This window comes from Aspergillus fumigatus, chromosome 4 (genome assembly GCF_000002655.1).
Source record: "Aspergillus fumigatus Af293 chromosome 4, whole genome shotgun sequence".
NCBI lineage: Eukaryota > Fungi > Ascomycota > Eurotiomycetes > Eurotiales > Aspergillaceae > Aspergillus > Aspergillus fumigatus.
This window is the reverse complement of record NC_007197.1, coordinates 190,004-215,024: the sequence shown is the minus strand read 5'-3', so window position 1 is coordinate 215,024 and position 25,021 is coordinate 190,004. Positions and strand designations below refer to the sequence as shown.

The following is a 25,021-nucleotide window of genomic DNA, read 5'->3' as shown; positions in this document are numbered from 1 at the left end:
GTCCTGCATTGAACATATGAATTGTTCAACTAGGTTGGTTGGCCGTCTATCATAAGATAGACGTCAACATTCGGATTATAATACTACATCACATCCACATCAAAAGCTCATACGTATCACAGCGTCAAGATCATGCCGTCTTCGGAACAGCCGCTTCCGCAGTCTCCAGATGCACATCCCGGGCCTTCTCCTGCTGCATCTCGCGGAAGGTAATGGTAGGAGTCCAGTGCTTGCTCAGCCGGGCACTGCTCACCTCGCCGTACAGCTCATCCACCTGCTCAAGGGTAAGACCCTTGGTCTCGTAGATCAAAAAGTACACGAACGAGATGCACAGGAAGCAGCAGCCGCCCCAGACGAAGAAGATCTTGGACTGCAGGTTGGCGTTGCCCGGGCCGTAGTCGACCAGATACGGGGTGGAGTAGGCGATGGCCCAGTTGAGCAGCCAGTTGGTGGCGGTGGTCATGGAGAGGGACTTGGCGCGGATCTTGAGGGGGAAGATTTCGCCAGTCACGACCCAGGCGCTGGGGCCCCAGGTGGAGGCGAAGAAGAAGATGTAGAAGCAGATGAAGGCGATGGCGGCCTTCTGGGCGGGTTCGTTGTGGACGATGATGACGCCGTGGGCGTCCTGGCCGGTGGTGGTGGTGCCGATAATGGCGACGACGAACTGCGAGACGCACATGCCCACGGCACCCCAGAAGAGGACGGGGCGGCGACCCCATTTTTCGATGGCGTAGAGGCCAGGCAAGGTGGAGCCGACGTTGACGCAGTTGGTGATGAGACTGATGGTGAAGGAGTTCTTGAAGCCGGAGTTCTTGAAGAACTGGGTGCCATAGTAGAAAATGAAGTTGATGCCGGTGAGCTGCTGCAGGGCCTGCAGGCCGCAGCCAGTCAGGAGCCGCTTGAGCAGGTTGCCCTTGAAGCAGTCGAGGTAGGTGGATTTGCCAAGACTAAGCTCATACTCGTGGTTGGCCTGGATCTCGGCCAGTTCCTCGCGGACGGCCGGGTCATCGGCAGGGAGGCGGCGGAGACGGCCGAGGGCTCTGGCGGCGCCATCGATGTTGCCCCTCTTGATCAAGTACCGGGGCGTGTCAGGGAGGATCAGCATACCGCCGACGAGAATGATCGACCAGGCAAACTGGACCGCGATGGGGATGCGGTAGCAGCCGGTGTCCATGCGGTTCTGCGTGGAGTTGTTGACGATCGAGGCCAGCAGGAGACCGATGGTGATGGAGAGCTGGTAGGCACCGACGATCGTGCCTCGGATCCACTTGGGGGCCGTTTCAGATTGGTACAGAGGGACTGTCCATTAGTCGAATCCGGGAATGCCGTGGGAGAGAGAAGACATACTCAACGCAGAGATCAAACCGACCCCGAGACCGGCAAAGAAGCGACCCGCAAGGAAGAGGGGGATCCCCGTGGCGGCCGTCTGCAGGATGACTCCCAGATTGAACACCTGGGCCGAAGCAATCAGACCCCAGCGACGACCGATCCGGTCACCCATGGGAGCAGCACCCAAAGCACCGAAGAAGGTACCAGCAGAGAGGATGGAGACGATGGCGGCAGACTGCGAGGAGGTAATATTGGGGTGTCCGGTGGGGTCACGGTAGCCGGTGGAGAAGAGCTCTTGCCAGTAGGGCATGGCAAGAATGCCGCTGATTGTTCCTGTGTCATATCTAGATCGGTCAGACGGAGGTCATTGCAAGAGAGGAAATGGCGAGTGGTAAGAACCTACCCGAAGAGAACACCTCCAAAGGCGACGAAAAGACCGATGACAATGGCAGGCCAGGACTTTCCTGGCACGCCCTCTGGCTTCTTAAGCATGAGCCCCATGGTGCAAGTATTGATATGCGCAGATTAAAAAGAGATATCGACTGGAGGAGACACAATGCCGGTATAGCGGGGGAGACGGGGGGTGCCTTTTATGTGCCGGAGCAAGGCAAGACGGGGTTACACTGCAGCATCGGGCAAACCAATCGACACGGCCCGCAAAACATACCGCCATCGCCTCGGATGAATCTTATTCGATCAGCAAGCCATAATCTCTTCTTTCTAACTTCTTGGCCGAAGTCTAATCCCTGTAATCTTGGCGGCGGGGATCACAGTTGGAGACTCGTGGATGGCCATCCCCATGCCGGTCCCCATCCAGCACACGAGGCCTAGATCCCGCCACGAGAGTAAAACCAAAGCCATGGAGGCGACTTTACTCATCAGGACAACCGGTGAGGGAGTTTCCCAGGTGGATCGTGGCAGAGTTCGCCGTGGGTTGTGTATCCCCATGGGGAGGGGCGGGAGGCCTGAGAGGGGGAAAGGGGAGAGGGGACCATCATTCGGCTTCCCCCAGTTTCTGCGACGCCGGGCCGGGCTGACGTTCTATGCTGCAGTCTGTACTGAGTCTGACTGGGGGAGACTCGACTGTTTCGCGGAGAAATGGCCATAGTCAAAACCCCATCCCGAGAAGATGATTGGCCTGTCCCCCCCATTTTCCGCCGAAAAATCTCCCATTGGAATAGTTCTCGTGTCTGGGCGTAGGTGGCTGAAATCTACTCCGCCAAGGTTCTTCGAGAATGATCGTTTTGCCTTCGCGGAGCCGGACGCGCTCCGACAATTCGTAGGATGAGGATGAAAAAATATTCACCGAGAATCTTCCTGCTTCCGTGCAGTCGGGCATGTGAATGGCCGGATTTCTCCGACTGCGGGGCCCCGCAGCAAAAGCACCTCGAACTACCTCCAATACTATGCGAGGTAATGGAGTTCAGATCAGACCATCGCGCACATAGTCGTGTCATTCTCGCTAGTTTTAGCCTGTTGTCCCGTATCTGTGACTAAGGCTCCCCCTCACCGCTCCGCGTTGAGGGTGAGCCACAGCGAAACCACCAACCACACCGAATCCACCATTTTTCGATAGAAATCATGATTTTGATGCCATACTAGGGGTTATCTATATAAAAAAATTACTATTCTCATCTACTGCCTTTGCTAATCCATTTGATACCATATTCTCTTATGTAGATGCTAGTGGTGGGGGCTTACCATGCACTTTCTCCCATTGCGTTTGTAAACGTCTCTCTTGCGCGGCAGCATCTTTGGCCTTCCTTGAAGCAATTGATCGATTTGCATCACGTAATGTCAATATACCAGACTGGCTAAGCGGCTTAACCTGCCGCTTAGTATATTGACGCCGTAGGGGGGCCTGCGCGGCCCTTATTCGACCAATAGTTTCATTTGCTATAGCCAGGTGCTCAGCGGCGATTCGGTTATGTTCAAATATCCGTTCAAGATTTCGCTGCAGCTTTGGTGTAAGCAGATCTGCATGCTTAGATAGCTTTGCCTGGTTCTTCTTAAGGGCCTGAATCGTCCGCGGAGGTGAGATATCAATACTAGATGAAGATGGCGGCCGAGATGGCGGCTGAGAGGGTGGCGTAGAGGGAGTCATCTTATCAAGATCAGGCGCGTAGATATCCGGAATTCCTTCCCATAGTAAGATAGCAAGATCGTCAGCTATCTTACTATTGACTGGCCAGATTCCACGATCTTTGAAGGCCTCACGGATGATCCTTTGGTTGAAAGCCTTCTCTCGTACTGGTCCAATCATGTGTAAGAATTCTGACTTCCCTACAGGCTCACCAGCCCAGTAAGATAGCTCATTATTCATACGACGAAAGTGTTGCTTATAGCTTAAGAATGGCTTACCATCCAAAGGCTGGCAAAGATGTGTCGTATGAGGAAGGAATCCAAAGGGAATAACGCCATTATCTTCGCAAAGTTGCAAGAATTCGACAGTGAGATGAGAGCCATGGCCATCAAATATAAGTATCCGTTTCTCCCCCTTCTTTGTACGCTCGTTTGTTGCATTGATAAAGCTTTGAAGCCATTGAACGGCTAGTTCATCTGATATCCAGCCATTAGGAGACGTCGCTATCGTAGTATCTGGTGGTAAGGCCTCGCTCTCATTGAACCAAGATTCCATGAAGATTCCGTTGCCTTTAGGAAGCGAGCATAGATTAGTATTTAAAGGAAGGGAAGAATCATTAGGAACTTACCTTTAAAGATAAACCAGGGATCCATCTGCCATCCATCTGCAGCTACACATTCAATAGCTGTAATATTCTCTCCTCTTTCGGATTCGGCAAGATCAGGCACTTTTGAACCTTTTGAACTGATTACCTTCCTAGATTTGCCTTCGCCAGGCTGGAAGCCGCATTCATCAAAGTTGTATACCAACCGCGCTGGTGTATCCTTTTTAACCACCCCTGCAAGCTGATTATACCAATGTGTCAGTAAACCTGCATCCTCAGCCTGGATACGCTTGGATTCCTTTATCTTTTGCTTCGCTGGGCCTAGATTAAGGTGTTCTGGAAGTCGTTTCTCAAAGCGATATGCCCACATCTTGCTAACCTGCCTAGATTCCCCTGCGCGTCGAAGTGCCTGATTTGCATACTCTTCTAGTAGCTTAGGCGTCACTGGCATATTCCGATCACGCATACAGACTATCCACTGGATTAAGGCCTCCTCCTGGTATCCCTTAAGGGCTCTATTAACTGGTTTGTTGGCTAGTCGAGGATGCACATGCTTCTTGACGCGATCACGTAGGGTCGCATAAGGAACACCATATTCACGCGCAATCTTGGAGATATTTGGCTTTTTTTGGGCCTGAGCGGCCTCGCAGGCCTCGAGGAGGTAAGATTCATTAATTTTAGAAGATTTAGGCATGTTGGGTGGTTGGAATAGCTTCAAATAGTCAAAATATCGAAAAATGGTGGATTCGGTGTGGTTGGTGGTTTCGCTGTGGCTCACCCTCAACGCGGAGCGGTGAGGGGGAGCCTTAGTCACAGATACTGGCGCTTCCGATCTTCGCAATCGGGACGAGAGAGTTCGGGCTTGAGACCATCGGGCCAGGGTCTATAGTCTCGCCATGAACTTCATTGGTTGATTCCTACATCAACCATGGATCAACTAGGTCATCATATGATTAGTCCAGGGATATCTTTGGCGAGAATGGCAAGAGTTGGCGACGCTCAGGTCCTTGACCCTGCAGGACTCAGACCCTTGAGCGAGCATGACATTTCTGTGTTGCGGGTCGATGTATATCCAAATATCTTTCCCGAATCAGGGAAGTACAAGTTGGACTCTGTCTCTTCGAGAGATATGTGTGTGCATATGTATCCGCACTGTGTAGTATAGCGGCACAGGTTTTAAAGGAGGTTTCGACGACGGCATAGATACCACAGGTATAGGGGTGGAATATAACCTCCTCAACCCAGAGGAGGGTTTTATTCTAGTGGATATATCAGCCTCTTCATGATAGGTAGATTCGCAGTGACAAGAAGCAGACGAATGACCATGTCCAAGCAACGTGTCAGGCTAGGGCTCACTAGGGCGGGATTTGGGGCCAGCCTTTTGATATCCAGTCTAGTGGCAAAACTGCCTGATACTGTCCCTGATGACCAGGGTCGTAATGACTGACTGTTCGGGACAGGGATGAGGTCTGAGACGGGCATTGTATGCTCCGAGAAGTCGCTGGTGACGAGCCAGTGATTACACAAGGAATTACGGTTGTATGGCCGACGATGTTATAAATTCTACTTCTGTGCAGTGGTGGGAAATAAGCCAAGGAGGACGATTTATTTTTCTACATCAGCGATCTGGTTCTGGAGTCGCCTGTGCCGGGTCACGTCTGATGCTCCTGTCCTATCAAGCTATTACATTCACTTAGAACCGTATCACTACACAATCTGTACTGAGTATACCCACGAAGCTCTAGCAGAAACAAGGCTTCACTATCTGTACCAGAGTGAACCAGGTGTCTTGAACTTGGAACTCGATAGCCGTATGGATCAATATTGATATGCGGGATTTCAATCCTGCTGATGTCGGCACCTCATATTGTTTTGAGATAGCTCAGCCACGAGACGATCAGACTCTTCCGAGCCCTCCACAAGGGTCGCTGTTTGCGAAAAGACCTACAGGCTATTCTGTTTGTCAAACATGGGTGTCACCAATCTCCAGGACCATCAAAATAAGGAATGGTGAAAATATCTGCCATACAGTTGCGAGTGATTGTAACAATGTAGCGCAATGAATTGTTACAAGATCTGGTTTCAGTCAATTCATTGGTCAGATAACTATCTAAAGAAGTTGTTGGATAATACTTGTGCATGGAATCAAGTTGCTAAGCCGACAGGGGAGATATATATATATATATGCCTTAAAGGTACGCTAGTTGACTATGAAACTTTCAAACCATCACAGCAGTGTGCCGGTTACTCATAACTCCTCAGCAACCAAGAGCCCTTCAGCTTAGTACTGTAACAGTATGATCTTTCATAAACGTAGTCGTAATCGATCTTTCGATGCCAGGGGACTGGTGAGGAACACCATCCTGGCTTGACCACCATATAGGTCAATAGCTAGTCCTGAACTTCCTAGTTGAGGCAAGGGTAACTATTACACATCTGGGGCTGGTACCCACATCGCCAAGATTAGCAAAGGTGGCGCTGTAGCTGTTACTGTCCGATATCGCCTGCATTTTGTTGGGATTCTTCCACTAGGAAAGCCGCTGTAGAGCAGGTCATATCGTTTTATATTTATGGCCCTAACGGGAAATTTGGAGACCGTACTAAAATCCAGAGATTATTCAAATAGCTGACACTCTGGATGACTAGATCATATACTATCGGCATGTTCTGCCAGGTACGAAGTTCGTCCTGGAGTCAGAAGACTATGTTGATATCACTGTTCCGGGAAGCATATAGAGCACAGCATGAGCTGCTCAAGAGTGGCAACGCCCTTATATCCAGGACCTATGGATGTGACACTGTTCCAAAGACTACATGCTACAGAGACACAGCAGCTTGCAATAAGTAGACCATATGTGAATGCTCTACTTTGCCTCATTGCTGTGTCATTACACCCATGGTAGCTGATACCAGTCAATTCGAACGATACCTTGAATTCAGACCATGACCATCCGTATAAAATGGCTGAGAGGCATACAACTTCCCAGACATACCAACACCAGCATATCAACCTCCTCCACTCCCTCCTCCTCCACCTCCGCTGCCTCCTCCGCAGCCTCCTCCTCCACTCCCACTGCCGCCTCCGCTATCTCCGCTACCGCAGCCCCCGCCCCCGCCCCCGCCTCCACCACAACTCCCACAGCTCGCACCACAGTTGGCACCGCAAGCAGCCGCAGTGGCCTGCGTCCCACAAGCTCCACACCCAGTAGTGAAACTGACAGACACCGGAAAGTTCGCATTCGGGATACGGGTGTACTCCACCGCCCAAGTTGCATACTCCCCCGGCGGATCGCTCCCCTCCGCGCCCCAGAACACCAGTTCCCGTTCCTGGGCTGTCCGCGGCGAGTATCGCTTCTCCCGCATGTCCTCGTAGGTTTGAATGGGGAGCCTGTCATCCGAAACCCACTTCGCGACGAAGAAGTCGTCGTGCGTGCGGCGCTCCAGCGCGTGGCTGTATGGTTGCGCGCGGTTGATACCGCCGAGTTTGATCCGATCGGTTGATGGGTCGAGTTGGAGATGGAGCCATTGCGTTGCGGACTGGAAGGGTAGGCTCTGCGACATGGCTGTTGCGCCGGCGGAGAGGGTGTCCAGTGCAGTGAGGAGAGTGAGGCGGTTGGTTATCCATGATGCGTCGCTTGGGGAATTTGGACTTAGTTCGGACGCGGGATAGGCGCATTTGTCTCTGGAGAGGTGCAAGGCGATGATTGACCAGGAGTCAAAGGGGAAGGCCCAGACGTGTTTGGAGAGTGTGCAGGTCCCGCATTTGACCGGGTAGCGGCGGAGTGCTTCGGTGCAGTCCCAGGGGAAGAGGGATTGATGGGGATAGAGGGGTTTGTGGAATCCGGCCCAGTCGTACCAGTACTCATGCAGAGAATCAATAAAGTCGGGGCCGGTGTAGCAGCCAAAGTGAAAGCGACGGGTATACTCCTCGGTCAGTCCGTATGGGACGTTGGTGATGCTGTTTGGGTGGTTGAACGGATCCTGTGCTGCACGAGGGCGACAGACGAAGCTCATGCGGTAGAGTGGCTGCGGGGGGTCGTTGGTCGAGATAGTGACTGAAGACGAAGCGACAAGTGGTCCAAAGAGTTCCCAGTCGATCAGCGAGTTACAGAATTGCTGGCAGTTATTGGTCAATCCGTCCCATGCGAGTCTCGTCTTGGTGTCGAGCAAGCTGCCCACAATGCTTTCGAAGTAGACCGACACCCATGGGCTGAGAAACGCTTTGACTTTGTCGTGCAGTTCCTGACATGCACCCTCTATGTCGTCGTTGCTCGCTTTCACCAGCAGCGTAATGATCTCATCCTCTGCCGGCGATAACGGCCAACCGGTGAAAGGAGTCCCAACGACTTGCTTCAGAACCGCTTGGAAGCGTTTTCGCTTCCAAGGAAGAGGGCGGACATAGCGCCATAGCTGCCTCTCATTTTCCCCACAGACGGCAAGGCAAGTGCCGTTAACCCTTTGGTGCCCTTGTCCGAAAATCGGATCGCGAATGGATATTCCGGCCCCATTTCGACTCCTGCTATCATTAGCACTTTCACCCACGGGCTGAGCAGACGTACTCTTTACTGCCGTTCTCAAACACCAGTGGTCCAACTCGAACGGCCACACGGATGTTCTTCCATGGGTTCTCCTGCACAAAATCCTTGTACAGCCACTCCTCCCCGACCAGATGCAGCTTGTCAGACCTCGAAGCGGCAAATGAAGTCCCAGACCGACTATTGTAATCATTGTGAATTACCTTCGCCAAGGGAGTAGGTCGGCCCGAAAGACCTGATTTATTCTGTGCTTCCTGGACGCCCAAGTACTTTGCGTCTGCCAACTTATGCACCCCGGTTTTGCCCGGCAGCCCAGATGGTCGTCGAATCTTATCCGAATTTTTGCGACAGGAACGGCAGGAAGTATGCTTACTCATGAGCTCGTCGACCTGAGACGCAATGGAATGCTTGTATTGTTTGATGTACGCAGGATCTCCGTAATGGTGCTCCCAGTAGCAATCTTCGCAGATGGTCTGGGTGGATCCACCAGTGGCTTGATACATACTCCCCCGGATGACGCGCTTGCATCTACTGCAAGGGAGGGTGGAAATGGCCGGACACCCTTTGAACCCTTTCTTGGTCATTCGTAGCTGCGGGGTGAGAGGACTGGGCGTATTCGCTGCCGGTGAATGCTCAATGGTTTTTTCAATATCCAAGAACCCAGCGGCTTGGAGAAGTAGCCGTGCTCGTCGCTTAGCGGCATCTGTCTCGACAGGACGCTGTAATAGGCGTTTATGTACATCGACATTCACCTTCGTCCTGGTTTTCGCTGCTGCCAGCTCCATCGCGCGAACTTGTGCGCTCCTCACCAGACGCCCTTTAACGTTGAGCTCAGTGGATGCTTGGGATGGTAGCTGAGGAGGTGCCTGCGCGGACTGCGGGACAACATCGGCGACGAAGGTGTCGAAGCCGTTGACCAGTGTATTGTCTGCGTCGGGTTGAATGTGCTGGAAATGGGGTTGCTGCCATCGTCGTAGAGTAGAAACAATACAGTCCAGCTCTTTGTTGACCCCAGTCCAGTAGAGAGATTCAAGCTCTGCTGGAAGGTGATCGGCGGCATTGCCGACCTCAGTCCAGGCAGGGCCGTCTGGGCTTGCCGAGGTAACGGGTAGAGTCTGTTTAGACTTGTCAAATAACCGGGACAGTCGCGACATTAGTTAAGTACGAGCTGGGTACGTAGTGTGGTTATTGAATCGGGATGAATATGACTTTATATAGCCTCTGATGCATCAGATCCACGTATTCGGGCAACACGGACAATCAGCCTTGCGCCCGTTGCAGTTCACGTGTGCCTATCGGAGCCTGGGGGCTGCGATGTTCGTATTGGGGCACCACGGCGGATTTAAGCACATCGAATGATTAGCAAGCTGCGCCCCACGCTTGGCAAGGCTCAATGTGTCGACTGACCGTTGATCGATCTGAGCAGACATCTGCCGTGGGATACTTAAGAGTGGACGCGGAACCAGTAATCTCGGTCTTGCACATCAGATCGCATTCGAAATGGCCGTCCTATGCACTGCATCGCAAACCGAGCTGCATAGCAGCGCCGGGTCTTTCAATGCGCTGTTGAAGTCTGACAGAGCTCGAATGAATGATTTGCGCGATATCAATGAAAGCATACAAGTTCCTGATCCAAGGATCTTCAAGGATCCAATTCTGCCGACTGATGTTATATCCCTCCCAAACATGGCTCAATGTGCCGCGCACTTGGAACTGTTGCAGGCGATCAACCATATCCGCCGGGAGGTCCTCAATTCGAAGGACCTGGACGCGATCCTCGATATTAAGCCGGAGAAGCGGACAGTGCGACAACGGTATTCCCAGAAAAGAATCGAGGTAAAGGATCCTAGGTTTGCGCAGAAACGGCAGGCCAAATGGCCGTTTTATGTCAAGCTGGGAGTCGCCCGATTCTTTCTCTGGCTGAAGAAGATGGAACAGACGTTAACATCGAATAAGAATGAAGTCCTTGAGTTACCGACCTGCCCTCCACTAGGTATGTCATTCGTCTATTCCAGAGCAACAGCTAATGAGTAGATGTGCTCATCGCGTGGCATTCTGCCCTGCTGAACCCAGCATGGTTGAGGAAATATTGCAAGAACGGTGGGATCAAGCATATGCGGCGGGTGGTATTCCCATGGAGGCAGATTGTAAGTTATTCCTTCGAGCGTTAGTCCAAGCTGACTGGTTAGCACGAATGCATCAATGACAAAGACTGGAGTTTCAGTCTGCCCTCCGACGCAGCGCAGAGCTTTACAAGCCTAACTGGCCAGGAAGCAGACCTGCTGGCCTACCTTTTGAGTCCAAAGCCTGGGCCCTATGCCTCTCTGCTTCTCGCGTACCGGGACTCATCCCCTAATCATCGCCCTTACCTAAACAAACTGGACAGTCTGTATCTGGAAAAGAAAGAGGAGCTACCACACAGCGCCTTCATCACATCCTGCTATGCAGCCGCCCATCCGGGCCCATACGGAGCCTACCTATTCGATGCAATCGAGCGCCAACGCGTCTTCGTCGACAAGATGGTTGGATATCTGTGGATCCGCAGTCCCGGCGTGCACGGGACGCTGTCCAGAGCAATCACCCGCTACGAGTACTTCTTACAGCTATTCAAACTCCGTCCGGGAACAACTCTTGTGCCAACGCTGGACATCGATCTGGTGTGGCATACCCACCAATGCTCGGCGAGTATGTACAAAGCCAGTATGAAGAAACTGGCGGGCAGGTTCATCAACCACGACGATACCATCCCCGGGGGGGTGCTCCGGACGCAGTCGGACGAGACGTCGTTGCTGTTCAGAGACTATTTTGGCATGGACTATCATATTTGTCTCTGCTGGGAGTGCGAGGCTCTTCAGTCGGCCGTCGATGAGTGTGGTGACGGCGAGGTGGATTTTGAGAAGCTGGCGAATAAAGTGGTCAATGATTTGGCGGCTCACCGGCTGCTGGAGTTGAAGCGGAGAAAGCAAGTATAAGACAGTACGAGTTATAAATTACCAGGGATCTGCTTTGTGATTAGTAGATGGACTGTCATTTCAGTGAGTAATTTAATAATCCAGTTGAAGGGGCTCACAGTCTGACATAGTTTAGAAAAAGACCCCAGTTTAGGCGCTGAGCTCTATGCTTACCTCTTGATCACGCAACCATCTCCTAGCCGAGCACGTACCACAGTACTATTGCTGATGCAAACGAATATCACTAATCAGCAATAAATCTCGTATTTTGAGACGAGATGAAGTCTTGGCTGAAATATTCCAGACTGCACGCCAAGGAGCGAGGCTTGGCACCGGCGATGCCCTTTTTCTTGGGAATCCCACTATCAATTGAGTATTCCTGCCTACGCCCCGCGCAGGATGTGGGTATTTGAGGGCCAGGGGAAACAATAAGCATTACCGATTAACAAGGGCCAATGGATTAAATGTGATAGATCAGTCTAAAGGCTTGGCTGCTCATGACTCTCTTCAGCTCCCGTCCAGCTCAACGGCTGGACACTTCATCATTTCAGCCCAGGGGTCACACATAAAAAGGGGGAGCTGCCCGTGAAGATGGAGGGACCATTGTTGATGCTCTCAGCTGTATCCAAATAACAGAGCTTCGTGCTGTCATCACAATATGAGATTCCTCAACCTGCTTCTAGCTCTTTCGCCGCTGGCTCAAGTCTCTTCGGCTATACCGCAAGAATGGGGCAACTCCACTGGGCCTTTGGGCGGCAACCTGATTACGGACCCTGCGCGCCTGTCCGAACTGCATGAAGTGCACAATGAGGTGATTAGGATGCTGAACACGGGCGAGACGCTCCCTGTAGAGCGGTCGAGGAGCCTTACCGTGCATGGCCAGCACGACAAGCGTGTATACCAGGCCTTTGGGCTCCTCGGAGTTTTCGTCGCATCCATGTTCGGTCTCAAGACTGTTGAAAAAATTACGGACCAACTCCTGGAGCTTTTTACATCGGATGATACCATCTGGACGAGGAAGGAGAACTGCCGTGCGTATTTCAGCACTCAAGGCGGGGGGAACGAAGAGTTCCGAACTTATGCAAGGGACCATGGTAATCCTACATCTGAGGTACACAAAAAGTGAGTGATTAGTTGCGGCTTACCGCAATGGATGATATGTTGGTTTCATTTCTCTTTCCCTGGCCTTGAATGTGCTAACCGCTGCCCGCGCTTGCAGTGTCGGATGGATTGACCCTGAGCACACTGCCCCCCCGATCCATTTCTTCGAGGGTGATCAGGGTGATTCTGCTATTGGTGTCTACAGCGTGCAGTATACGGCAACGGACAGAGTTGCCTGGAGTGGTATTCCAGACACAGAGAAATGTCCCTTCGAGGGGCTGTGCAACCCCCAGTATATCTTCTACCACAACGGCTATCAAATCGTTCTCAATACATGGCGTGAGTTCCGTGAACGGTTCCTTGATTCAATGGCTCTCTAACAGCCCCCAATAGAATCCCAGGGCCGCATCTCAGCTTGCCAATACTCCCAGGGAGAAGATTGCCTGGGCTTGTGCTCCTCGGGCGTGAAGAACCAGTTTTCCAGAGGCGGTGTTCGTTGGGGCGGGGACTGCGCGATTCCCTGCATCGATGACGCTGGCGATGGCTACGACGTAGTCCCCAACAAATAGTAGGGTGCGAGCGCTATCACGCCGGATCCTGCGCTTGCGACTGCATTGCCGGGTGGGAATAATGGGACCGTGTCTGTGTCTGCGTCTACGCAGGGATTGGGCACGGCATCGGTAATGTTTGGGTTCTGGCTCTACTATTATTGCGACTGCAACCGCGTCGTCGAGACCAGACCAGACCAGAGCACGAATGCGGCTCTCGCGACGGGCATTAGTGGCGCGTTGATGGGTGTGGGTATGTGTATGGGAGTGGTCGTGGCTGGAGTGGGGTTGTAATACACTAAAGCCTCGTTATAATAAGACAATTCAGACAGGCTAGATTTCTCGTTTTAACAAGGTTCTCATTATATTAAGAACTAGTAAATACGTCAGCAAATGCATGTACTTGTTTATAGGATCCTATTTAGGGTAGATGTCCGTCTTTCTCCTACATACAGAGTAAAGCCCCCTTGATATAACAAGATTTATATAGGCGGTAGAGCCAAATAAACATGACTCATCGTATCAAGCGATATATAGAAAGTTGATTCGGACAAGGAAAATCTCATTAGAACGAGGTTTTACTGTAGGCTCGAGTGGAGATTGTCTCCTGACAAGAACAGTGATGGCTTCCAGTTGTAGTTTACCAATGCGGCTGAATACGAGGTGATCATTTCATTCACCAGTAGGAAGAGGCCATTTTCCACTGCCAAGAGGAAGTAATTTAGTTTTATTGTTTAATTGTCCACGAGCCAGCCAGCCAGTGTTCGTGGTGATGCCTCAAATAAGCTAGCCTTCTACCCTGTACAAAACCGCCAAATGTTATTTTACCATGATTAACCTCCTACCACACTCACTCCCTATCTTGGGCCTATCCAGCATGCATATAGAGAAATATAGTAATTATAGTCATTTTAATCTATATCTAAAGCATCAATCTAAATATACAGAGGGTTGAACAACCCGCACTGTGGGTGGGTTTCGATTGACCCTGAGCCAACCTGCATGGATATGGGATCTTAGTATTAAACCTATATAGGTATAGGTCGCCTAATGGTGGTAGAACTACCCTCCCGCCTAATCAAAGTGATATAGGCTGGGGTTCAATACATCAATTCTGTACACATTACGGAGTATATTAAAGTAATATGGGTAGAGTGGGTACCCAAACCCAACCCACGACCAGTCAAAGTTAATTTAATATTTTGAGGGTTGAACAGGTAATTAGTAGCTATCAGAGGTTAACATAGAAGTATATATAACTCCACTCTTTTATACTCACTTCGAATCGAGATGATTCTTCCCTTATAACTCCTATGATTCTAGGGTATTAGATTCCCTTTTAGTAAGGATATCGAATATCAGCTAGTATCGATATTGAATGCCATTTAATTAGGCTTAAAGGTATATACTTTGTATATGGGAGCTATATATGATTGACCGGACTGATCATAGTGGGTCTTTTGCCTTGGTGGTCAACCTTTGCAGCCTTGCGCAAGGTTGTACTCCATAATGGATATTAGATTCCGCCTAGTACTGGTGTCGAATGCTCGTCTAGCATTAGTATTGAATATCACCTAGTATGGATATCACATTCCGTTGAATGCCATTTGGCATCGATGTTGATACTAAAGAGTATACATTGGATTATAGTTAATTATGGAAATAGTGGCTATAGGTAATCCAAGCAGATAACAGTAAGGAAAGCTGGGGGCTGGTTTTGTACATTCAGTCCGCCGCAGCCTTCAGGCTACGTATTGTAGTCTATCTAACGATGTTGCTCTGGAGAGCTAATAAGACAGAGAACGACCAGTCTCACGGTTGCAGAGGCCTCTGGCTTAGTTACCGCGGGTGTGTTCGTCCTACATTACTCCGCTCGCTGTCTCTGCCACTTATCCTCATTGCTCTCCTGACTGAGGAGAACTCAATCATCTGCTGGTGTGTACGTCCATCTGCATAGTCCCACTTTAGACGATCTGAAACAGGACAGTCTCCACAGGCCAAAACCTCCAAGGCGTAGACTTCCACTCGCGTGTCTCTACCGCGCCCTCAGTACGGTGATTGAGAGGCGAATATGGTATAGACTTCCGTATGCGGTTTCGGGGATTGTGGTCCTGGCTGCGACGTTGGGGATTGTGGCGGGCTTGGTTGATCTAGGATGTATGCGGCGGACGAGGAGTAGTCGGTTGAAGGGGTTTTTGGGAAGACGGCTGTGGGGAGGTCGTTGGATTTGGTGCTTTTGGATGAAGATGGGAAGGACTGGGTGAGCAAGGTGGCTGGGAAGAGGGTGAGGATTATAGATGAAGGGATTACAGTGCAGGAAAGGTTACTGAGTCCTGAGACAAAGAGCAATGAACATGAAAAATAATGGTGCAGAAGCAGAAGCTATTGAGAACAACTAGGTAGTATACATGATTTACTTTCCATGTGTCACAGACACGAATTACTTGCTCATTTTCCTCTTCTTGTTGACGTGCTTAGGACGGAAGCTCTCGGCATACACCTTGAAGAATTCCACCGGCTCCTGCGGATGGCTGCCCGTCACATCGTGGAACGCCGTGGTGGATATGTAGTTGGTCTTGCCCTCACGGACGAGGGAGTAGTACTCGAGCAGATACTGTAGCTCGGACGCGTCGCTCTCCGACTGCGCATGCAGGACCTTCTTTGCCTCGGCCCTGGGACTGTTAGCCAATCACTGTTAGGTGGTTGAAAAGATCTCACTCCGAGATATCTTCAAATTTGAGGTCCGTGCCAAGTGCCTGGCTGGCTGCGCTGGCGAGTTCGTCACCGGTTGTGAGCAATGGTCCTGCGCTGTTAGCTTGCCTGCGTTCAATCTAGCGTATTGAGCGCATACCGGTTAGAACCATCAGTTGGCCGCGGTGCTCATCAGCGAAGCCATGTTCGCCTTTGCCGCAGAGGACATGTGCGACAACTTGTGCAACGTCCTATTTGGTCAGCTTGATCTCTCTGACGTGGGGTGCGACATACACCCAACGCGATAGGAGCGAATTTGTGGTTCTGCCCGATGGGAATTGGGAGGATCCCCTCGGTCTGCGCCTGCTCCGAGTACAGCAGAAGATTCTCGGCGTAGAAGCCAGCCCTACATACGTCAGATTGCCCATTGTCTCGCAAAAAGACAAGGATAAAGAGAGGGTGGAGAATACCTAACAACAACTGGCGAGTGTCCCGTCTGGGTAGAAGAATCGCCCTTGGAGGCCATAAAAGCTGCCTCCAGGTCAATAAAGCTCCGGAGATGAGGCTGCTTGTCTCTCTCAGCGAGATCGCAGCCGGCCGAGCTAACGAAGCAGACATTGGCGACGTTGGCCTTCTTCGCCGCTTCGATCATCTCCATCGTGATGTCGAATTTTTCCTTATGCGCGGGCGGAATCAGGCACATGGCCTCGGCGCCGATCTGCTGCAGGGTCTGGACGGTGTGCTTCAGACGGCCCGGCTCGTGTGGGACGATCTTGACGCCCAGCTTGGCGAGCTCCTTGCATTTTGCTGCGTGGGGGTGCAAAGTGAGACCTGCGACGGACTTGATGTGGGATTTGAAGGTCTCGTTTGTGAGGAGTAGCTCGGCGATGAGGAAGCCCGTGTGGCCGTCTACAGCGGTGATGCAAACTGTGCGGGACATTTCAGCATTTGACTGATCTTTGTCAGCTCTCGTCAATTCGTGTCGATGCAATTGCTGGCAGTTTTGGAGTATAGCTGCTGGATGGGTGAGGTTGTGCTGTTTATACTAGGGCTAGTGCATAGCTAGTGTATACCGCGTCATTGTGCTATCACCGTCTGATTGAGTTACCTTGACCATGCACGTTTCCGGAAACTTGGCTTCAGATCTTGTTTCCCGCATCTGGGAATATGGTATTATCTCCCAATGACGTCCAAGTGATCTATGATGCCGATGTCTGGCTTAGTCTAGATCTAGCCACAATTACACCTCCCTGTGACCAGTCGATCTAAGATAGATATGTCCTGTTCTACGGCGTACAACCTAGACTCGTACAGGAACTAATGGCAAATAAATTAATATGATTACAAACACTAATGACCCATTGGTCGCTCATGACCCATAGGCGATTGTTGCCCTTCATGCGGCCATTTGCGGAACAGATCCGCCAGCTGGTCAATTGGAGCAGTCAACAATCCCACAGCCGTCTCGTAGGGAGGCTTGTTGGGCGCACTGGGATGGGAGCGCGTCGGCACAAAAATCTTGGTCCGGTCGAAGCTCTTGGAGAGACTGACGCTGTCGTCGTGGGACAGCGCCTGGTCCAGCTTGACCAGGTCGTTTGTTTCTTCTTCCTTGATGTGCTCTGCCAGATCAGCCATCAGGGATTTGATGGTGGGAATGAAGTCGGCGTTGGAGGGGTCCAAGTTTTGGAATTTCTTGAGCTTTTCTTTCACCTGTGGTTGTCAGTTTCGATCACTGGTGGTTCCAGGCGACAGAATACAGTTTGGTGCTCCCTCCTGTCCTTCTCTGCTATGGAAATTCCATCTGGGAGATGTTTCTCAAACGCAGGATAGACGACTAGTTCCTCGCCGATGGAGTGCCGGGCTAGCTCCCAGGTAAACAGATTCTGATACCGAGTCTGCTCATCACGGTCCTTTGCGTTGATGATCCTCTGGTAGCAGGCTTCGATCTCGCGGTGATCCTGCTTGACCGTGTCGGTGATTCGTCCGATCATTTGGATGGGAGAGGTAGAAACGCTTCTTGCTGCGATGGGGAGGAATTGGAACCTAAAAATGGGGACGGAGAGTGGGATGGGGCGTAGGAGTCGAAGGGGAACAGCCATTTTGTATGGGTTGTCAGTTACTTCTGACAGGCACGATTGGACTATATAACTGGAGCTGCGATGTCATGATGAGACAGTGACAGCTTAGACATCCAGCTGATCTGACTGGTCACATCGTCACTGCCAGTATCCATCACTCAGGATAGGAGGATGTCATTTCCAGCATTCGCTGCCGTCACCATGAGATAGTAGCAGTCGCAATCTTGTGATACTTAACATTCCTCAACACCAACTGTATGCACTATTTATTGAGCGGCATACCGACAGAGAAAGGTGGCTATCCGTCTAAACAGATAGATAGCTTTAACACTTTCTAGCAGCTCCTAGTAGCTCTGCGGATGTCAGATCTCTGCTGGTCTACGGATGTGGTAAAAGTGACGCCATATCTTGGCAGTTCATTGACTCTATTAAAGCCGTCGTCCACACCCAGGGAATAGATCGATGCTACAATATCTTATAATATAGTCCCTCATAAAACACGGATCTTTAATACTGTCAGTCTCGCTATCCCAGACTCAAATCATAGACCAACATGCGCTCCCCAAGTCCAATGCAAAAGGCTAAAAGCCAGGGATCTGCGAAGCCGAAGCTTGATTCTACAAAGAAGTAGACTGTGATGTCATCAACCACGTCCACTCAAGCGTCAGCTTCATAAATAGTCATGCTGTAGTACATTTGAATAGTAGAATCTAGTCGGATATGATTGTACTACACAGGGATTCCAATTAACAAACACAACATGAGTTCCCCTGCACATGCACCGTCATCCAAACATGCCATCAAACTCCGAGGAGTAGGAGGCGCCAGTGTAAGTCGCTCGGGAAGTACGTAGCCTGTTGATATATTAACGGCAGTAGGCGCAAGGAACACGACCCTCGCAGCAGGATCAATACATGATAACTCCTCCGCAAGAGATTCCCAAGATGACTATTCATGATGAACTAGCCATTTTTGCGGTCTTCGACGGACAGTAAGACAGACCCCTTTCATTATTGTTAGTTAGAACCACACTAATGAGAGTCAGTGGCTCCAGGAAGGTCGCACAACACGCAAAGCGACACATCAGTGAGCTCCTCTTCGAAGGCGACGCACTACAAGCCGGTCGCTTTGAGGACGCAATCCGACAAGCCATCCAAAAAGAAGAGGAAACGCTTCTTGAGGAGTGTCAAGAGGGGGAGGACAAATTCGCGATTTCGGGATCGACGGTCTCGGTGGTGATTGTCAATCTTAATAACGGTGTGATGGTGGTAGGCAACCTGGGTGATTAGCATGTCCTCATGGGCGAGTGCGATATAACCGGACAATTGGAGACTGCGGTATGTGCCCACTCGGAGCACAGGAGATAAAAGCTAAGTGTGCAGCATCGCTTGACGCAAGACCACAAACCCGAAAATCCGAAGGAGAAGGAGAGAATCGAAGATGCGGGGGGAGTAGTCAACTATGCGTCGGAAACTGCCCGGATAGGTATGTTGCGTTGTATTGCTGGTGACAAAACTAATGGAAGCAGGAGCTTTGAACATGTCGCGCGCTCTTGGAGATCTGCAGTACAAGAACCCACTGAACAATGATACTATGGGCCCCAGCACTGCAGGCCAGGAAATAGCCGCCATGACGCCGTCGATCGAACAGGGCAGCTTTGTGTCTTCTGAGCCGTCTATCATCCGGGTAGATCTGCGGCAGGACCGTCGGTATATCCTGGCTTTGACGACAGATGGTGTGACCAACGTGCTGAAGGATAGTGTCATCATCAATGAAATCAAAACACGGCATGAGGGAGGACTGGGGGTGCAGCAGGTGGCCGACGAGCTTGTCCGGGGCGTTACACAGGGTGAGCGGAGGGATAATGCTACATGTATTGCGGTGTTTCTGGATGGATGTTTGTCTTGACATGCTTGACGTACGGATCATGCATCCGATAGGAAACGGAAAGATGAAGAATCCTCGTGTAATGATAAAAACATGATCCATATCCATCTTGAGCTTTTTTGAAGCTACAGGCAAGCCCGCATTCACAGTAAACGAGTTTGATGCCTTATAGCAATCCGCCATACACAATGATGCATCCTGCAGTTAGATCTTGAATATTGAAATGGGCCTTTGACTGTCCATTAGCATAACAGAGACTGTGACCTGTGACAGTATATCTCACCTTAGCCAACAGAGAAGCATATCCAACTCCCGTGTTTTGTCCAATCCAGACTAGACACCGTTTGAAGTAGTCCTGAAACTGTACCGACACAATAGATAGCTGCGAAGCAATGTACAGGGGATACATCAGCAGTAATCCTCCAACTGCTCTTCCAGGCGGCTCAATGGGATTGCCGCGCTGGACACTCATGGAGAATGAATGCAAGTCCTCAACTAGGTGATACGGGATTGAGGAGGTAAAGTCCTGAATGAGCTGGACAGCAGTTGCTCTCTCTTTATCATCGTTGCCGGTGTCAGCCTGCATATCCTTGAGCCTGAGAATGATGTCAAGGAGGTAGCATCGCGCAACGCGACTGATGTTAAGGAGGGCTGCCGCGCGAAGGTCTGTGTACATATGCAATGGGCCGGGCCAATGTCCGACTTCAATATAGGGGTCACTGCCCGGTGGCATATGGGCTATTGTGATAGGTTTGTTCTCTGGCGCAACTCGGTCCTCCCACTGTGCTAAGCGGTTATCGAGTATAGATGCACGCTGTAGAAGGGCATATTGATGCGTTGCTGTCAATATTGAATCCGCCAGGCCATGTTCAGCTTCCGTCCTCAGGGAGAGTATGTCAAGCATGATATTGTGTAGATATGTTACGGTATTCGCCGAATGTGGCAAGCGCAAAAGACCCGGATCCTAGGTTATCAGCTTCGTAGGCTCAATACGTGCATCCACTTACTTGCATCTGCGCTCCGGGGCCGAGAAAGCTACCGGAGAATACTCCACGGACAAAGCCCGATGGCGAGTTCTGGATTTGCAACATCCCCGCTATCCCTTTAACATGCATGACAATTCGTTCAAGGCGTGTTTCATCAGCCATGACAACCTGTCCTGTCAACAATGGCTACAGCCAAGGTACAAGGGCATAATACCTCGTAAAGGCCCATCAGCCAGGCCAACTGAATAAGATCCGGCCTCTTTCCCACGTATCCTACCCTTGCAATCTCCTCTGCCAGATACCGCAGCAGCTCGTGATACACTATCTCTGCCTTGGTGATGAAAGACGGGCGATAAAGCTTCCTAGCATAGTTTGCACAGCTAATCATCAAGCAGGCCTTTGCAAGGTTCGAACCCAGCCCGTCCCGCCGGACATACAGTTCAAGATCCTTCAAAAAGCCAACAGATGCGCTGATGCCAATGTTATCCGGTGATGAAATAGGGAACTCGTAGAAGAATCCCCGCACTGCATACTCGGCTACATCCTCCTGACTCGATTCTTTTGGAACAGCATCATCCGGTAGGATATCTGTACCAGGATATGGTTTTCGAACTGGTAGACTACACTTTCGTGCCAGGGGTTTTACAGCCCGAGAATCATTGGCACTTGCGCTTTGGGTGTAGTTCCGCTGGAAGATTAGGGTCTTGCTGGCTTGTTCTTGGTAGCCTGCGCAGGTGCGGTTTGACTTTTGGCATCGTAGGCATGACTGCTCCGCGGTTAACAACTTGCAGGTATACTGAAAGTGGAGGAGAGTGTAATACTGACCGGCCGAGTTTTATCGCACTGGATGGAATCAGCTCTGCCATCAGCTATGGGTGGGAGCGTGACCAACCTTCTTCCTCCGCCGTTTGCATGTTTCGCATCCTCGCGAGGGGCCGAGGTAGACCATTTCTGATGGATGATGCAGCGGATCACGGCAGAGAACCAAATCCATTCGTGTTCCATCAGATTTATAATGCTTACTTTGCTTGCTGCTGCCTGCTTACTCAAGCAGATCGTGGAGCTTCGGTTTTATTGCGGTAACTCCGAGCCCGAGCCCATGATCATGCCAGTGGCATATGGATGAATTATCGTGAAACAGATAAACCCAAGTTCTTCACTCTAACTACTCATAAGACACATTCAACAGGCTATAGCAGAACAACCAGCTTCTTCGCGGAAATTCCCCCCTTCCAATACAAATCCACCGCCTCCTGCACTTTCTCTAGACCCGTCCCCACAACTAGAGGTTCAGGAGAAGGCAGAAAGGCTCCTGACTGCAGGGCGCGCGGAAGAAACTCCTTGTACACGGCTTTCCCGACGAAATTGTCCTTGAGCGTAGTCCCGAAGATATGTTTCACCTGAATCCCATCTGTCGGCGGCGCAAACCCGCCCTTGACTGTAGCGACAAACTTCTTCCCCTGTGATCTGCGCACAATATCGACGCACGTTGCCGTTGTAGTAGTCCCAATACAGTCGATTGCGCCGGCCAGAACCTTGTTCTTAGTTGCTTCCGCAATGTCCTCGGTGACAGTTGGACTACCGTGATCGAAGGGAAGACTAGCCCCGAGCCGTCGGACGTAGTCGAAGTTCTTCGGCGATGCGGTGGTGATTACCTCGTAACCTGCAGCAACAGCCAGCTGGATGGCATTGCTGCCGACGCTGGATGCACCGCCCCAGACTAGCAGTGTCTGTCCGGTGGACGCGGTGCGTGGCTCGGTGGGGAGGTTTAGATGGAGGAAGTCCTCTTGGAACATTCCAGACGCAGCTGTGGAGAGACACAGGGGTACGACGACAGCCTGTTCGTAGGAAATGTTTTCTGGTATCTCACAGGCGAGGTTGTCTTGTAGGATAGTGTAGGTCTGGAAACCGCAGGCCTCGTTGCGTCCGGCCATGAGCCCGACGGCATGGCCTAGGACGCGATCTCCGGGTTTGAATCGAGTGACCTTGTCGCCGATAGAAATCACCTCCCCGGCTACATCCTGGCCAAGAATAATCGGGTAGTGCAAGGGGAAGAAGGCCTTCGTTTGAATCAATCCATCGATCGGGTTGATGGCGAGAGCATGGTTGCGGATTAGGATTTCGTTGGCCTCTGGCTTGCCGAGGGGTGATTCCTTTATTTCAAAAGGATGCTTCTTTTCCTCAGAAAGCCAGGCAGCTGCGTTGGTAGGTGCCATTTTGACAAGCTTAGGGAATAGTCCGGTGGATTGAGAAACAGAGGATGCGGTCTTAAGGGTGTAGATAGAAATGATGGAATTTCTGCTGATTAGAGAATAGGGAACAACCGAGTGCAATGCCATCAGCCGTATTTATATCTGAATCACCCACTACCAAATTGCCATGCATTGTAGTATTACTCACTTAAAGTGAGGCCAAAGATTACAAACCCGAGCTCAGGCGTATATCCGAGCCCCGAGGTCGATTAACCCAACCATGCGCCGCACTGTCATTGGCGACGAACAATCCGATCCCTACAACTGCGCGAGACTAACTAATTCGAGGACGTTTGCATGTCTTACGCGATGATACTGGCATTGCTCTTTAGGGCTAGTCTTCCGCGCATCTTACTCTGGCTGGACAGCGTCCATTGTTGTTCTGTTTCTGATCAAGAGGTGATATCACTGTTGAACCCAACGAAAAGTAGGATGTCTAATTCAGTCGCGGGAAAGAAAATGGTGGTGTGTCAACCATGATGGTACACACCCCCACCCAGCTTCAATTCGAATTCTACACCTGCTTGGTCACACATCTCCACAGGCACAAACACTGGGTCTGGGGTCTCATGTGGATAGATACCTCGGATCTGCTCTTCAGATACTTTCTCACATAGCCCAGAAAAAATACAGAATTACAGATGTGTTCTAGGTTAGCAGACCACTCCTTGCAGATTCGGCACGAGCACAGGGCAGTGTTCTGGTTAGCATCCGGATACATGCAGCGACCTCAAGCTGGAAGGTAGAGTGTCTCTGAACACGACAGATTTATGTTTATCGAGATAATGAAAATTGGTAGGTTATCGATGCGGATACGAATATCCTGTAGGTTTCTGAGCTCCGCCAGTGATCAGATCAAGGGGTACTGGGCCGTTTTCATCCTTGTCATCTGACGGAAACCTGCTCACCTGGACATTGTGGCTCAGATGGAGGACCTCGAGGCTATGCTTCTGTGTCAGCAGCGCCTTGTAGATCTTCTGGGGTTGGAAGTTTTTGCATGTCTGCGCCCAGTCCTCATCGTCGTCATGCTGGTATCTGAATTCTTTCAGGTTGGCACACGAGGTGATAAACTCTGCCACTCCATCTCTTCCATTGCAGTGAGATTCCAGAACCAGTGACGCCACCGGCGACTTTCCCGACGTGGAAGACACAGCCGGGTGGTTCAGTCTAGTCCATCCTTTGTATTCTTTCACGGTGCCCATGTTCACATTCCTAAGCGATGGCAGGTGGAAGAATGGCGGAAACTGCCAGTGCGAATAGACATCCCTCACATCATTAGAGATGATATGAAGCGTCTTCAAGCGCTGCAGCATCGGCCTGGTGTCAAAAGGTGGTTCCTTGCGTGCAGCCGGCGCAACAACCAGCGTCACTCTCGGCGCATCGGCACAGTATCGCCCTGAGAGCGTGGTGAAATTCGGCTCGAGGCAAGAAGAAGAGCAAGCCATGCTTCCTGATTCCCAGCTCGGAGACCGACGGTCCAGTGCTCCTGCTCCAGCGGCGATCGGCTGATTTGCCCTACCAGCATCACTTTCCCTTTGCTGCGGGAGTTAATCGATGTATGAATGCCACCAACCGACTGATAGCTTACGGATAGCCATTCCCATCCGCGGCCTGGCTAGTATCACTCTCGTCAGGGGCTGGATTTGAGGTCCCACGATATTCACATGGCTGTATGCGAGCTCGAAGAACAGCGCTCGCCAATGTCGGCATACTTGAAGCAATCAGAGTCTGTCGCCTACGTCAGAGACATAGCTACCGATGATGAGGATAGTTTCCGTAGGAAGGGTGTCCATTTTCTTGCACAGGCTGCATATGCAGTTGGCCCTACGTGTCGGACAAGGTGGATTATTGTAGCAGATTTTCGTGTTGCTCACACGTCATTAGTGTGTTTTGCTGCGACTCCCCTGCCCTTACCTAATCCATCCAGATGCAGAAAACCTTAGAGGGAACCTCGCTATATATATTGAAGAGGCGTG

At 51.0% G+C, this 25,021-nt stretch overlaps 12 protein-coding genes across 12 annotated transcripts; 4 read left to right on the top strand and 8 right to left on the bottom strand.

Moving 5' to 3' along the window:
* Positions 1-130: 130 nt before the first annotated feature.
* Positions 131-1,639, bottom strand: AFUA_4G00800 (sugar porter family MFS transporter; the record flags this gene model as incomplete). Its single annotated transcript, XM_741283.1, has 2 exons — positions 131-1,299; positions 1,348-1,639. The coding sequence occupies 2 exons, from the start codon at positions 1,637-1,639 to the stop codon at positions 131-133; spliced, it is 1,461 nt and encodes a 486-aa protein (XP_746376.1).
* A 71-nt stretch (positions 1,640-1,710) lies between these two features.
* Positions 1,711-2,437, top strand: AFUA_4G00790 (uncharacterized protein; the record flags this gene model as incomplete). Its single annotated transcript, XM_741284.1, has 2 exons — positions 1,711-1,946; positions 2,068-2,437. 2 exons carry the CDS (start codon positions 1,711-1,713, stop codon positions 2,435-2,437), a joined length of 606 nt encoding a protein of 201 aa, XP_746377.1.
* A 564-nt stretch (positions 2,438-3,001) lies between these two features.
* On the bottom strand, positions 3,002-4,710 carry AFUA_4G00780 (uncharacterized protein; the record flags this gene model as incomplete). Its single annotated transcript, XM_077804499.1, has 2 exons — positions 3,002-3,981; positions 4,041-4,710. 2 exons carry the CDS (start codon positions 4,708-4,710, stop codon positions 3,002-3,004), a joined length of 1,650 nt encoding a protein of 549 aa, XP_077660647.1.
* A 1,743-nt stretch (positions 4,711-6,453) lies between these two features.
* On the bottom strand, positions 6,454-9,705 carry AFUA_4G00770 (uncharacterized protein; the record flags this gene model as incomplete). The annotated part of the gene is made up of 2 exons (XM_741286.2): positions 6,454-8,532; positions 8,576-9,705. 2 exons carry the CDS (start codon positions 9,703-9,705, stop codon positions 7,023-7,025), a joined length of 2,640 nt encoding a protein of 879 aa, XP_746379.1. The 3' UTR covers positions 6,454-7,022.
* A 346-nt stretch (positions 9,706-10,051) lies between these two features.
* Positions 10,052-11,523, top strand: AFUA_4G00760 (uncharacterized protein; the record flags this gene model as incomplete). Its single annotated transcript, XM_741287.1, has 3 exons — positions 10,052-10,544; positions 10,586-10,698; positions 10,798-11,523. The coding sequence occupies 3 exons, from the start codon at positions 10,052-10,054 to the stop codon at positions 11,521-11,523; spliced, it is 1,332 nt and encodes a 443-aa protein (XP_746380.1).
* A 637-nt stretch (positions 11,524-12,160) lies between these two features.
* AFUA_4G00750 (uncharacterized protein) lies at positions 12,161-13,172 on the top strand (the record flags this gene model as incomplete). Its single annotated transcript, XM_741288.1, has 3 exons — positions 12,161-12,624; positions 12,722-12,942; positions 12,997-13,172. 3 exons carry the CDS (start codon positions 12,161-12,163, stop codon positions 13,170-13,172), a joined length of 861 nt encoding a protein of 286 aa, XP_746381.1.
* A 2,014-nt stretch (positions 13,173-15,186) lies between these two features.
* Positions 15,187-16,782, bottom strand: AFUA_4G00740 (SDR family oxidoreductase; the record flags this gene model as incomplete). Its single annotated transcript, XM_741289.1, has 4 exons — positions 15,187-15,424; positions 15,596-15,823; positions 16,144-16,248; positions 16,313-16,782. 4 exons carry the CDS (start codon positions 16,780-16,782, stop codon positions 15,187-15,189), a joined length of 1,041 nt encoding a protein of 346 aa, XP_746382.1.
* A 410-nt stretch (positions 16,783-17,192) lies between these two features.
* Positions 17,193-17,941, bottom strand: AFUA_4G00730 (HHE domain protein; the record flags this gene model as incomplete). The annotated part of the gene is made up of 2 exons (XM_741290.1): positions 17,193-17,552; positions 17,600-17,941. The coding sequence occupies 2 exons, from the start codon at positions 17,939-17,941 to the stop codon at positions 17,193-17,195; spliced, it is 702 nt and encodes a 233-aa protein (XP_746383.1).
* Positions 17,942-18,954: 1,013 nt separating this feature from the next.
* ptcH (PP2C family serine/threonine-protein phosphatase) lies at positions 18,955-19,828 on the top strand (the record flags this gene model as incomplete). The annotated part of the gene is made up of 3 exons (XM_741291.1): positions 18,955-19,188; positions 19,303-19,405; positions 19,449-19,828. The coding sequence occupies 3 exons, from the start codon at positions 18,955-18,957 to the stop codon at positions 19,826-19,828; spliced, it is 717 nt and encodes a 238-aa protein (XP_746384.1).
* Positions 19,829-19,973: 145 nt separating this feature from the next.
* On the bottom strand, positions 19,974-21,784 carry AFUA_4G00710 (Zn(II)2Cys6 transcription factor domain-containing protein; the record flags this gene model as incomplete). The annotated part of the gene is made up of 6 exons (XM_077804498.1): positions 21,686-21,784; positions 21,619-21,636; positions 21,008-21,559; positions 20,815-20,961; positions 20,091-20,771; positions 19,974-20,036 (listed from the first exon to the last, which is right to left on the bottom strand). The coding sequence occupies exons 1-6, from the start codon at positions 21,740-21,742 to the stop codon at positions 19,974-19,976; spliced, it is 1,518 nt and encodes a 505-aa protein (XP_077660646.1). The 5' UTR covers positions 21,743-21,784.
* An 85-nt stretch (positions 21,785-21,869) lies between these two features.
* AFUA_4G00700 (zinc-binding alcohol dehydrogenase family protein) lies at positions 21,870-23,739 on the bottom strand. The gene has a single exon (XM_741293.2). It carries the CDS (start codon positions 23,130-23,132, stop codon positions 21,984-21,986), a length of 1,149 nt encoding a protein of 382 aa, XP_746386.1. The 5' UTR covers positions 23,133-23,739; the 3' UTR covers positions 21,870-21,983.
* Positions 23,740-23,845: 106 nt separating this feature from the next.
* AFUA_4G00690 (uncharacterized protein) lies at positions 23,846-24,490 on the bottom strand (the record flags this gene model as incomplete). The annotated part of the gene is made up of 1 exon (XM_741294.1): positions 23,846-24,490. The coding sequence occupies one exon, from the start codon at positions 24,488-24,490 to the stop codon at positions 23,846-23,848; it is 645 nt and encodes a 214-aa protein (XP_746387.1).
* Positions 24,491-25,021: the final 531 nt, after the last annotated feature.